The 14,515-nt window shown below is 44.3% G+C and overlaps 1 protein-coding gene across 1 annotated transcript in view; it reads left to right on the forward strand.

Moving 5' to 3' along the window:
- Positions 1–6,242: 6,242 nt before the first annotated feature.
- FAM117B (family with sequence similarity 117 member B) overlaps positions 6,243–14,515 on the forward strand; it is a 74,006-nt gene continuing 65,733 nt past the window's right edge. Inside the window, exon 1 of the mRNA XM_024981311.2 lies at positions 6,243–7,042. Within this exon, the coding sequence (XP_024837079.1) occupies positions 6,442–7,042 (601 nt within the window). The 5' untranslated portion in view covers positions 6,243–6,441. The remainder of the gene's footprint in view (positions 7,043–14,515) is intronic.

Genomic DNA, 14,515 nt, shown 5'->3' on the forward strand with positions numbered 1-14,515 from the left:
ATAGATAGATCAAGATTTTTAAAAAGTACTGTTTACTGAGACTCATACACAGAAATTTCCCTTTTGTGCTTATTTCATAAACTTCTATAAACATTGCTTTTCATTTTTATTTTTGGTACTTGCTGTTTCTTTTGAATGAGACAGGCTATGGTGATATAAGCAATGAGTGGGCTCAGCTTTATTCAAAATCCTTTACCAGGGCCTAAAGGATGGCACATTCTTATTTTAGGTCCTATCTTAAATGTCATCTTTTCAGAATGTCCTGTGCATCTGTCTTAGCTGGCTTTCCATTGTTGTTCTCTTTCATGGCCCTCTGTGGTTTAGTTCATAGAACTTTGTAATTGATAATTTATTCATGTGTGTGCGCACGCACGTCTGTGTTGTTCATTGTCTCTTTCCAGCAGATGTACGTCTAAGAGGACAAGGAGTTTGTGGCTTTGTTCACTGCTGTAGAGCCAATGCCTCTCTCAGTGCTCTGCACATAGAAGGCTGCAAATGAACACTTGTTAAGTGAACAGACAAGCTCTTGTAGAGCTTAAAATTTTGAGAAGACAGATACTGAACAGATGATCACGTTATGACGACCGCAACAGGGAAGTATGATATTACTGTTAACCTGGAGAGGATAATTTATGTAGGGAGCAAGTCAATCCAGGCCTCCCTGATATAAAAATGGGTTAGGAGTTGGCCAAATGACTAGAGTGAGGATTGTTTCAGGCAGAGGAAATAACACGTGTGAAAGCCTCAGGATACTCTATAGAGTATGGAATATTGGGGAGAATCAAAGAAGACCACTATGGCTAAAGCCTAGAGAGGAAGAGGCGGGCACATGTGAATACTTGCTAACCCTCAGGATTGGGAGCTTCGTCCTAAGGAAATGAAAATCTTCAGGCAGCAGAGTGAGATGATTAAGTTTGTGTTGTTTTTTTCTTTTAATTTTTATTTATTTACTCTTGGCTGCATGCAGGCTTTCTCTAGTTGTGATGAGCAGGGACTACTCTTCATTGTGGTGCTTGGACTTCTCATTGCGGTGGCTTCGCTTGTGGCAGAGGACGGGTTCTATGTGTGTGGGTTTCAGTAGTTGCGCCACATGGGCTCCGTAGTTGCAGCTTACAGGCTTAGTTGCTCTGCAGCATATGGGATCTTCCAGACCAGGGATCAAACCTGTGTCCCCTGCATTGGCAAGCAGATTCTTAATCACTGGACTACTAGGGGAAGTCCTAAGTCTGTGTTTTTAAAATACCACTAGCTGTGTGGGGAATGGATTACAGGTGGGGAATGGATTACAGGTGAGAAATAGAGCGCATGGAGGAGGGAGGAGCTTGGAGGAGGCCAGGGCAGAGATGATCTTGGTTAGAGTGGCTACGTAGGAGCACAGGCCAGAGAAGATAGAGGCTTGGCTAGAGAAGCTGGCAAGTTTGCAGAATAATGGTAGATCCATAAGAGATTTAGAAGCCAGAGTAGTTAAGATACGGTGGGTCACTGGACTTACTGTAAGAGAGCTGGAGGACCAAGATGATTTCTGAAGTTTTGATTTAGATGACTGAGTGGTACCATTGACAGGGATAAGTGAAAACTGGAAGAAGAGCCAGTTGTTTGTGGGTAAGTGGTGGGAGAATGATGAATTCAGCTGTGGACACAATTTGAGGCACGTGTGAGATACAAGGTGTGAGGTTGAGCAGACAGGGAAAAGATGGCAATATAATGGTCAGCCGGAGTCTGTGTACACATGAATCTGTCTAGGAAGTGAGTGGAGTGAAGGGCTTAGTATGAAATCCTGAGATCCTCTCACCATTTTAAAGATCAGGTTGAGAAGGAGCCAGCAAAGTGACCAAGGAATAGTCAGAGGGTAAAAGTAACACTGCACTGTGTGGTGCTATGGAAGGCCTTGAGGAAATGGCCTAAGACAAAGTTTCAGTGAATTAGCAGTCAAATTTTAAGTAGAGAACATCACTCAATAGTTTATGTTCTGATAATTCTTCCCTTTTGTTAGGAAATTGTATATCAACATTTCTTGGGGGAAAAAACACCTCCTTCACTCCCACCTTAAAATAACTATTTTCATATAAGTATTTTATCTTCCAGTATTTATTTATAATGCATAAACATTTTTGCATGGCTGTAGCTAAAATGAATGCATAAATTTTTTCCATTTGAAAGTGAAAGAAACTTAATGACTTCCTAATTGTCATTTTAGTGGCTGTGTAATGTTTCACTCAATGACATTTTAGAGATCTGTAAAGAGATATGGTCTAGACTATCAAAACTATAGGAAGAAAAAAAAATTACAGGATGATCAGCTTTTCTCACAACCCATCCTCCTTTACCATTAACAAGATCATTTACAATAGTTTAAAAACCATGGAAGCAAATGAGTCTATTGATAATCCTGTCTTCTGGAAATTAAATACCAATAAGCCTATTCAATGTATTGCTTCTTCAACTTCATACAGTTAACCTTGGAGAGAAAATGGAAAATTCAAATTATATCCTAAGAACAGGGTTAAACCACAGGGAGACATGTTTATTTCATCGAGTCTTGAAATACATGGACTGTGTTTGTAGATGAACTAGCAAACTGAATATCAGTGATGAGCTGGTTGGATGGCATCACCAACTCAATGGACATGAGTTTGAGCAAGCTCCAGGAGTTGGCAATGGACAGGGAAGCCTACTGTGCTGCAGCCCATGGGGTCGCAAAGAGTTGGACATGGCTGAACTGAACCTTGATGCATATCGTTTTGAATCTTTATCAACAGATAATGTAAGTCAAGGGCAAGAGTATATAATGCTTTTATGCATTGCCATCAAATCTTAAAAACAGAATGAAGAGTTCTCAGACATCCAAACAAGTATTTTTTTTAATAATATAAAATTCTATTATTGTAAAAAAACAACAAAAATAACAACATGCACATACTAATAGATAAACAGGTTTAACAGAGGTTTTTCTCCCAGGGTAGAACTATGGTTATTTTTTCTCTTTTTTCATCCGAGGATAGTTGCTTTACAATGTTGTGTTGGTTTCTGCCATACAACAATGTGAATCAGCCATTAAGCATACACATCTGCTCTCCCTCTTGAACCTCCCTCCCACCCCCTCTCCCCCATCCCATCCCATCCCTTTAGGTTGTTACAGAGCACTGGGTTGAGTTCCGGATTATATAGCAACTATGTTTCAATGCTACACTCTCAATTTGTCACACCCTCTCCTTCCCTTACTGTGTCCAGAAGTCTTTCTCTGTGTCAGAGTCTCTATTCCTGCCTTGCAAATAGGTTCATCAGTACCATTTTTCTAGATTCCATATATATGTGTTAAGGTATGATATTTGTGTTTCTCTTTCTGACTTACTTCACTCTGTATATCAGGCGATTCATCCACCTCACTAGAACTGACTCGAATTCTTAGTTCCATCTTTTAATGAGACTATTTCTTGAAATACTCCTTAAAAATGACATCTTAAGTATCCAAGGGTTTTGTCAATTTTGGAACAGATGAATGGATAAAGAAGATTTTGTGTATACAATGGAATATTGCTCAGATAATGCCATTTGTAGCAACATGGATGGACCTAGAGATCATTCTAACTGAAGTAAACCAGAAAGACAAATACCACATGCTATCACTTGGTGCAGAATGTAAAATATGACACAAGTGAACACACCTACAAACCAGAAACAGACTCACAGACATATAGAACAGACTTGTGGTTACCAAGGGGGAAGAGAAGTGGGGGAGGGATGGATTGGGAATTTGGGATTAGCAGATGCAAACTATTACATATAGGATGGATAAACAAGAAGGTCTTTCTGTATAACACAGGGAACCATATTCAATATCCTGTGATAAACCATAATAGAAAAGAATATGAAAAAGAACACACACACAGTCATTTTGTTGTATAGCAGAAATTAATACAACATTGTAAATCAACAAAACTGCAGTAAAATTTTTTTAAAAAGTAATTGGTCAGGAAGTCTAAGACATTAGGGCTGTGGAAATCCCTCAGTTTAACTCAGTGAATATGCGTTGGGTTACAACTTTTCTTCCTGATAGTTCAGTTGGTAAAGAATCCACCTGCAATGCAGGAGACCATGGTTCAATTCCTGGGTCAGGAAGATCTGCTAGAGAAGAGATAGGCTACCCACCAGTATTCTTGGGCTTCCCTTGTGGCTTAGCTGGTAAAGAATCTGCCTGCAATGTAGGAGACCTAGGTTCCATCCCTGGGTTAGGAAGATACCCTGGAAAAGGTAAAGGCTACCCTCTCCAGTATTCTGGCCTGGAGAATTCCATGTATTGTATAGTCCAGGGGGTTGCAAAGAGTCGGACACAACTGAGCAACTTTCACTTTACTACTCTGCATAGGATAAAGTACCAGATACAGCTTCCAGGGTAGCCTTGTGGCTTATCTTCTCTCTTACTCATTATTTTAAGACTAGCTTTAGCTGTCTGCATTGGTGTTTGCAACTTCCTTCTCCTTGTCTAGGGAGAAGTTGGTTTTGTCTTCATTCCAGGTTATTGGGATGAGTAGTGATGTTAGGTCTATCTAGAGCACCAGCCAATTTAAGGAAGGTCCTAGAATAAGGGCCTGGGGCCTTTCTTTCTGGTAGGGAAGAGGGGAGGAATGCGTGATAAGGAGAGACATGGGCCTCTGAATCACATGGAGACTCAAAGTACTGAGTACTTTGCACCAGGAAGTGAAGTGAAGTGAAGTTGCTCAGTCATGTCCGACTCTTTGCGACTCCATGGACTGTAGCCCACCAGGCTCCTCCATCCATTGAATTTTCTAGGCAAGAGTACTGGAGTGGGTTGCCATTTCCTTCTCCAGGGGACCTTCCCAACTCAGGGATCGAACCCGGGTCTCCTGCATTGCAGGCAGACACTTTACCGTCTGAGCCACCAGGGAATCCCTTGTATGCACCATACTCTCATTTAACTCTTGGTTGAAAATCACAATTGTATGAAAGAGATGGTATTGTTTAACTGCATTTTACAGATAAAGGAAAGTGGCTGGTGACTTATCCCAGCCACAGAGTATGTTGTGGATCTGGAATATGAATCTCTTTTCTAAGTCCTCAAAGGCTCTCCACCACAGTGTATAGGACCCAGCAGAATTTCAGGTCCAGAGCAAATCACACTGGGCCCTCCACTCCCATATTTTTACAGGATGAAATCTGTCTAGAATATTTATCTAATGAAGTAGTAAAGGGAAAACAGGTCATGCACAGGGAGTATATAGCTTGGGAAATGAGTATGTGGGGTATGGGTTCACTTTTTTTCTTTTTTTGTCTTGATGAAGAGCCTTTCAGGTTATTTGAGAACTAGTGTTACTGATTTCTTGCCCATTCTACAAAGACCTGTTTTCTCCACTAGACAAAAATACGAATGGCTGGTCCACTTCTGTCTCAAATAATGACTGTGAGGATAAAATAGGCCCTTTGAAAACTATGGCACTTAACAAACTTGTAAGGCAACAATCATCTTTCCAAGGTATCGGGGAACTCGGAAGTGGCTGATTGAAATAAATTCTTGATTACTTGAGATACAGGAGATGTAGCAATAGCATTTGGTTACTGGGCTTCGTTGATACAATCTAAAACAGCATTCAAACCAGCAGTTTTAATCTTTCTAAGATTTGGCTCTCTACAGAGCTTTAAAAAAAAGAGAAACAAGGTGTAAAATGCCAGTAACATTAAATTTCTTTTCCTTTGAGCCCTGTCAAGACGTTGATGGAATTAGGACAGAACAAAAAGATCAAGGGAAAAAAATGCCAGAAAGAGACTCAGGAACACAGACTGTGCCAGTAAATACTGAGTTAAGGAAATGAGTTGGGGGGAAAAGACTTGAGACATCCCTGGGGACCGCTCTGGTTCGGGGGCAATCCCTTTGGCAATATTCCAGAATCTGAGTCCCCAGGGCTCCCCTCAGTGGGAAGGGAAAGATTGCGCGTGGCCAGGCGCAGGCGTACGCGTGTACACTCACGTGTACACTCACACGCGCGCGCGCGCACACACTACACATACACACAGCCTGTTTCCTCCGCTCCCCCTCCCCCCGGGGGGGCGGGTCTCTTTCTCTTTAAAGAGCAGACGGTCTCCGCGCAAACCCAGGTTCTCTAAGGCCCCGGGGCCCGGGACCCGAGCTCCTCGCAGCCAATGGGCACGGTGGAGCGGCTCGAGCGCGGCTGACGCTGCACCAATGGGCGCTCGCGGGGGGCGGGGGCAGCGAAGGAGACACTATTGTTGATGAGGAGGAGCAGCGGCGGCGACGGCTGCACCACCTCGTTGCTGCCGGCCGCGGCCCGGGAGCCCCCAGCACCCCAGACTCCGGCTTCGTCACCCCGTCGCGGAGGCCTTCCCTCCAGCCTCGAGAATCCTCCCCCTGCCTTCTAACAACAAAACCACCCCACGTCTCGCCCAGTCACCAGGGAGGGGGGGACCATGTCCCAGCGGGTGAGGCGCAATGGGTCCCCCACGCCGGCCGGCTCCCTCGGGGGCAGTGCGGTCGCCACGGCCGGGGGATCCGGGAGCCGCCTGCAGCCCATGAGGGCGACGGTTCCGTTCCAGCTGAAGCAGCAGCAGCAACATGGCAGCCCCACGCGGAGCAACGGCGGCGGCGGCGGCGGCAACAACAACGGCGGCTGCTGTGGTGGCGCCTCAGGCCCCTCGGGCGGCGGCGGCAGCGGCGGGGCCCCGCGCACCGCCTCGCGCAGCACGAGCCCCACGCGGGGCGGCGGGAGTGCGGCCGCGCGCACCAGCCCCACGGTGGCCACGCAGACGGGCGCGTCCGCGACGTCCACGCGAGGCACCAGCCCCACGCGCGCCGCCGCGCCAGGGGCCCGCGGAAGCCCCCCACGGCCGCAGCCGCCGCCACCGCTACTGGGTACCGTGTCATCGCCCTGCTCGTCGCCCACCCACCTGTGGACTGGAGAGGTGAGCGCGGCCCCACCCCCAGCCCGCGTCCGGCACCGGAGGAGGTCCCCGGAGCACAGCCGAAGCTCCCCGGAGAGGAGGAGCCCGAGCGCCCCGGTTTGCAAAGCAGGTACGTGCTGGGGGCTGCGCGAAGAGGGAAAGGCGGCGGCGGGAAGGGGTCCGGGGCGCGCGCCGCTACCGCGCGGGGACTGCGGCGCTACCGCGGTGCCGGGGTGGCCGTGGGCGGGGCTGGGGGCGGGACCTGGGCGGTGCGGCCCCGCCTTCCCCGGGCCAGCCCCGCGTCCCCTCCGCCGCTCCCGGCCGCCTCATTCATCCCTCCGTCCGCCTTGAGTTGGTCCTGGTCCGTGGAGATGCAGTCGCTAACCTTGTGCCTAAGCAGATGTGTTAATGATAAACCTGGGGTTCTGGCCGCCCGCTGTCTATCGCTTACCCTCTCTTGGGAGTGAGGCTAAGAGTAGTTTGTCACTTTAGTGACATGGTTGATGTTAGTATAGTGCATGTTTGTTGCTAAGCCTTTCTCTTTCACAAAACAGTGTCAGATTTGGGTAACTTGAGTGCACTAGCATAGCAGGTTTGGTTGGATCCCTGAAGAGACGTAAGGCTGGGAGTGTGTTAGCATTTCCTAAGACTAAGTGGGTAGCAAGAAGTGAGAAGTAAGTTAAGCAAGATTCCTTTGGAAGGTTTATGGGCTTTGAGGGTCTGGTATATTTCTGATATACTGATTTTGTGTTTAGGATATAAAACCATTTTTTTTTTTTTTTTTAAGAACAAGATCTAAAGCTTTGTCTCCTTCTTGTTATTTTAGGGACCTAAAAATTGTTTTCGGAGAAGGCAATGGCAACCCACTCCAGTACTCTTGCCTGGAAAATCCCATGGACGGAGGAGCCTGGTAGGCTGCAGTCCATGGGTCGCTAAGAGTCGGTTATGACTGAGCGACTTCACTTTCACTTTTCACTTTCATGCATTGGAGAAGGAAATGGCAACCCACTCCAGTGTTCTTGCCTGGAGAATCCCAGGGACGGGGGAGCCTGGTGGGCTGCCATCTATGGGGTCGCACAGAGTCGGACACGACAGAAGTGACTTAGCATCAAAAATTGTTTTTCTCTAGACCTGGGAGCTTTTTTGGGAAAGGTCCTGAATGGAGCTGTTGAATTCCTCAGTAGTCATTCATAAGACAAATTCAGATTGTAGACATTGAAAGAGATAATATTTATCATCTGATTGTCTTTGTAGAATCTCCTGAAAAGAGGCGTGTGTGGTTTCTAGCTTGTGTTTTAATACTGCCAGCATCTACCGTTGTCTTACCCTGTTTGGGAAACTTGTTAGAATTTTTAGGCAGAATGGCTGATTATTTCAGGAAACTTAGTACAGTACTTCCTAACCAAATAAAAATGATAATGAAATGGTTTCAAGGGTTCATTCAGAATTGCAGGGAATGGGATGAATCTTTTCTACCATTTATTTTATCAAAGATTTTAGATGGTGGATACTTTGAGGGGAGAGAATTGTCCTGAAAAATGATTGATAGTGAAACAAGAGTACTGTTTTAAAACTTCCAACATGCAAAATGCTTTATTCTAAACTTTGTTGAAGAAAAAATCCCTCTCCCTCAAATAATAGCTCTTATTTAGCTCCTACTTTGAGTGACTTACTTCCTGGTTCTTACTTTAACTCTCACAGGGGATTTTGGAGAGCAAGCAGTGGAGTGGATATTTGAACTCTGATGAGTGGCACTCCAAAACCATGTCTTTTACATTGTATCAAGGAGGAAGCTTCATGGTGTGTAAGATAGTACAGGGGAAATATGTAGCACACCAAAAATGACATGTGCTTAGTTTTCCAAGCAGCTCTTAGAGGTATATGGTGAACATAATCTATTCAGTTTGCTTTCAACCTTCTGGAGCCGGTGTAATGTGGCAGGTGGAAAGAAAGGAGAACTACTTAGGTAGGCAGTTAAGATGGAGGAAGCAGGTGGTGATCTGATGGTCTGATAACAACATCTGACTACTCTCTGAACTATTTGACCCTTAAAAAGCAGCGACCTGATGAGAGCCGGGTTAAATTAAGTATTGGGAATGTGTGGAGGAAGGTGCTCTTTTCTTATCTTTCTAGAAGGGCTCTATTTTCCAGGATCTCAGACTCCCATATGCCCACTTTTCATGTTTCCCAAAGCTTCTTTATCTCAGATCTGTCATTTCATAGAGTATTCATGCTGTAAAATTGACTCTTTTCATTAGCCCTCTCCTCCCACTCCCCACCCCCCACCCCCCACCCCGCCCCACACACAAACAAAACAGAAAAATAAAACCTTTTTCTTCGAATGGAGCGCTCTCACTTGGGTGTGAAAAAGGGATACTGCTTGTTACTGAGTTATACCATCTGAGTATCTGATAGCTTCCTTCCCAGGAATGTGCTCTTGTTTTGCTCTGCTGCTGCTGCCGCTAAGTCGCTTCAGTCATGTCTGACTCTGTGCGACCCCATGAATCACAGCCCGCCAGGCTTCCCTGTCTATCACCAGCTCCTGGAGTTCACTCAAACTCATGTCCATTGAGTTGGTGATGCCATCCAGCCATCTCATCCTCTGTCGTCCCCTTCTCCTCCTGCCCCCAACCCCTCCCAGCATCAGGGTCTTTTCCAGTGAGTCAGCTCTTTGCATGAGGTGGCCAAAGTATTGGAGTTTCAGCTTTAGCATCAGTCCTTCCAGTGAACACCCAGGACTGATCTCCTTTAGGATGGACTGGTTGGATCTCCTTGCAGTCCAAGGGACTCTCAAGAGTCTTCTCCAACACCACAGTTCAAAAGCATCAGTTCTTCGGTGCTCAGCTTTCTTTCAGTCCAACTCTCACATCCGTACATGACCACTAGAAAAACCATAGCCTTGACTAGACGGACCTTTGTTGGCAAAGTAATATCTCTGCTTTTCAATATGCTATCTAGGTTGGTCATAACTTTCCTTCCAAGGAGTAAGTGTCTTTTAATTTCATGGCTGCAGTCACCATCTGCAGTGATTTTGGAGCCCCCCAAAATACTGTCCTCTTAGCACAAACTAAATCTGGAAGGAAAGGGATAAATCATGAGACTTCCTTTAAAATTTTTTTATTCCTTTTTTTTCCCCTCTGGACGCCCTACATGGCATGTGGGATCTCCCCTGACCAGGGATCCAACTCATGCTCCTTGCAGGGAACGTGTGAAATCTTTACCCCTGGGCCACCAGAGAAGTCCTTTATTATTTTTCACTGAAACATAGTTGATTTACAGAGTTTCAGGTGCACATCAGATACTCCCTTTTTGATTGAAGGAGATTACTGCTAGTATTCAGCTTCAGTGAAATGCAGACATCCTTATTGGTAGAGGCAAGGGTCTACCTTATTAAATAAACCTCATGTAACTCAAATTCTGGGGTCCATCTAGATCAGGCAGTCAGCTTGTAGGTGAGTTGGATGCCCTAATCTTTGTTAGGAATCCAGTCTGAAAGTCCCCTGTTTGAAGGTCTCAGGATCTTTTGAGGGGTGTCCCTATTCAGTCAGCTCCCTCCCCACTTGCTTTATTCCCCCAGGGTTACAGTTAATCATTGGCTAATTGAGAACTTCCTTCTCTTGAGGACTATAAGGTAATCCAAACACCTGTCCCTGACAGATAGCTTCAACTTCCCACCTTCAATGCCTGCCATTTCCAGGGCCAAGTGGTTTGTCATTAGAAGCTGAGATAGGCTTAGAGAAGATAACTAGGCAGCAGTGTTAACTGTAGATAAAATGGTGAAGAAGGTGAAGTTTTTGTTCCTTCCCTCCTTTTACCTGACTTTGTCTTACTCTGTATAATGTCAAACGGATGAATTACAAATAGAGAGGCGGCACAAAGAGGGCAGGAGCACAGGCTCTGGGTAGACATTCTGTCCTCTACCACTCAGAAGCCACATGATACAGGGAAGTGATTAACTTTCTATCCCTTAACTTTCTCATTTGTATTAATATAATCGGTGATGATATTTACTTCATATGGTAGTAAGGATTAAATGTAAGAAAAGTGAAAAATACCCAGCACAGTACCTCAGTATAAAAGTGAGCTGCTGTGTGTCATACTAGTTTTTGCTTCTGGTTGTAGTGGATATAGCATGAATTGCCACTGTAGGCTTAGTTTTCATGGTGGTATGACATTTCAAGTTGCCAAGAACATCCAGAACTGTTTGGAGTGCGATCTGTGGTTCATTTGTATCAGAATCATTTAGGGTCTTTGTTAAAAATGCAAGTTCCCAGGCCCTACCTACTCCAGATCTTGAAAGTACCTTGCACCTCTTTGATTTTGCTGAATTCTGTGTTTGAAAAACAGTTACTAGAAGCAAAAAAGGGAAATAGTTTGAAAACTCCTCTTTAGAGAAAAAGGCATTGGTACAGTATGTGTAAAAATTATTTTTGCAGTATGGCTCACTAATAGGTAGACAGCAAGTTGTGTTTTTGCTCATTTTTCCATTACTTTGGATGCATTTGTTGTGTATGAATATGGTTATTAATTGAGCTGGGAGTGTGGCAAGAGCAGCAATAAGAGATGGACTTCTCTGGACTAATAATAAGGAAGTAGTGAAAGGGAACTTAATATTGGTGCCATCTTAGACGTCTGCTTTCTAGTACTTTGTGAAATATGCAGCTTAGAGACTTAGGTGTTTCTAACCATTTGGAGGATTGCTGGTAATCTCACACTTTCAGGGGAATCCTTTTGGTTTTAATATCTGTATTTTACAAACATTGAAGATGAGGCAACTGGAACCTTATTATTAGTTCAGCATCTTGGCTAATAGAATTTATATTGAATTAAGTTCAATTCTATAATCTTTGAACTACTCTGTGTTAGTAACTGTGTGGTGTGCTTAGTCGCTCAGTTGTGTGCAACTCTTTGTGAACCCATGGACTATAGCCCACCAGGCTCCTCTGTCCATGGGGATTCTCCAGGCAAGAATACTGGAGTGGGTTGCCATGCCCTCTTCAACTGTGCAATACAGGAATGTAAAAGAGAACTCCAAAGACACAAACCAGCCTTGTAAGACAGGTTCCTAAGTATGTAATATGAGAGCTTTGGGCTCATAGAGAAGTGAGTAATTCTGTAGGGAGTGGGTATAGAAATTCAGAGGAGATGGATTTTGCTTTGAGTTGGAAAGAGAGGACCAGCATTTTACAGCTGGATCATAGAGGTGTGAACATATACATGTCATATTCAGTCCTATGTCTTAAAATGTAGAGTATAGGATGTGTGGGGAGGAAAGAGAGCAAGCAGTCGAAAAAGAGAGTAGGAAGGTAAGTTTACAGAATGGCCTGGAATAGAATGTGTGAATTCAAATGTATCCCATGCATAATACCATTGGAGCTAGACTGTCAGGTTCAAATCTTGGTATTACTGCTTACTTAGTAGCTGTTTAACTTTGGGCAAATTCACTTCACCTGTAAAAATGGGATACTAACTAATATTTAGTAATAAGTTGACCCTTGAACAAAGCAGGTTTGCATTGTCCTGGTCCATTTATACGTGAACTTTAAAAGTCTAAATCATGCTACAACATACCTGATCTGAGCTTGATTGAATCTGGACATGTGGAACTGTGGAACCAGATGGCCGACTCTAAAGTTATATTTGAATTTTCTTCTATGCAGAGAGTCAGTGGTCATAACCCCTTGTTATTCAAGGTCATTGTTGTTCAGTTGCTCATTCATGTTTGCCTCTTTGCAGCCCCATGGACTGCAGCACACCAGGCTTCCCTGTCCTTCACTGTCTCCCAGAGTTTGCTTAGATGCATGCTTATTGAGTCAGTGATGCCATCCAACCATCTAATCCTCTGTTGCTCCCTTCTCCTCCTGCCCTCAATCTTTCCGCATCAGGGACTTTTCTTTGCAGGTGAGTCAACTCTTTGCACCAGGTGGCCAAAGTATTGGAGCTTCAGCTTCAGCATGAGTCTTTCCAGTGAATATTCAGGGTTGATTTCCTTTAGGATTGACTGATTTGATCTTCTGTCCAAGGGACCCTCAGGAGTCTTCTCCAGAATCACAGTTCGAAAACATCAATTCTTTGGTGTTCAGCCTTCTTTATGGTTCAGCTCACACACCCGTACATGACTACTGGGAAAACCCATAGCTTTGACTAGATGGCCCTTTGTCAGCAAAGTGATATCTCTGCTTTTTTAATATGGTGTCTAGGTTTGTCGTAGCTTTTCTTCCAAGGAGCAAGCATCTTTTAATTTCATGGCTGCAGTCACTGTCTGCAGTGATTTTGGAGCCCAAGAAAATAAAGTCTGTCACTGTTTCCATTTTTTCCTCATCTATTTGCCATGAAGTGATGGGACTGATGCCATGATCTTAGTTTTTGAATGTTGAGTTAGCTGACTTTTCACTCTCTTCTTTCACTTTCATCAAGAGGCTCTTCAGTTTTTCTTCACTTTCTGCCATTAGGGTGTATCATCTACATGTCTGACGTTATTGATTTTTCTCCTGGCAATCTTGATTCCAGCTTCAGTTTTATCCAGCCTAGCATTTGTTAGAAGGACAAAATGTTTTGTAATTTCTGTGTGGGAATAATAAGGAATCTCTTGATATTAGCTATTTTCACATTATTTTTATCATCCTCATCATCCAGGGGTTTAGGCATTAAAAATAAATTGATTACATTAGTGGTGTTTACACTCTTCAAATACACAGAGTTGGTAAATATCTCGGATGAGTAGACTGCAAATGTGAGATGGGAGAGACTGTCGAAGGCATCAAGCACATGAATTTAGTTGCTTTGGCAGTGGGAATGGTAAGGATAAAGGAGACTGAGGAAACTTGGGTTCAGTAACCTGTTGGATGTAGGGATGGAGAAAGGAGGAGTTGAGGGTTGGATGTACTAACTGAGACAACACTGAGTAATGCCAGTTTGGGAAGAGAAAAATGAGTTCAGTTTTGGGCATACTTAGTTTGTGCTCTCAGGAAATTCAGGTAATTTTCTAAATTGTGGCAAATACAGTTTAGAACTTGGGGGTACAGTTTGAACTGGAGGCAAAAAATTGGGACTTGTTTACTTCAGCTCAGTAAACATTCATTTAACCCACACTTCATGCTAAGTGTTTGCGTGTGGGTGGTAATTGAAATGATTAGTTACTAGGATGGATAAGATGATAGGAGAATGCTGAGGATACAACGGTGGGAGAATACAAGCATTTTAGCATATTACTGACTGGGGAAATTTTTGTAGAAGCTAATGCCTGTGGCTGTAATATGTCTCCGGTCAATAATGTGTTAAGTGAAAGTTGCTCAGTCGTGTCCGACTCTTTGTGACCCCCGTGGATATACAGTCCATGGAATTCTCCAGGCCAGAATACTGGAGTGGGTTATCTTTCTCTTCTCCAAGGGATCTTTCCAAGTCCAGGTTTGAACCCAGGTCCCCTGCATTGCAGGTGGATTCTTTACCAGCTGAGCCACCAGGGGACGGTAGATAGAAAAGCCAACGAAGAAGCCTAAGAATGTGGTGGTAGAATAGTTAGTGTCGAGAAAGCCAAGAGAAAGATTTGGATTTCAAGGAGGAGATGGTAAAGATTTTAAAATTCTGTGGTGGTAACAAGTAG

Source organism: Bos taurus, chromosome 2 (assembly GCF_002263795.3).
Source record: "Bos taurus isolate L1 Dominette 01449 registration number 42190680 breed Hereford chromosome 2, ARS-UCD2.0, whole genome shotgun sequence".
Lineage (NCBI taxonomy): Eukaryota > Metazoa > Chordata > Mammalia > Artiodactyla > Bovidae > Bos > Bos taurus.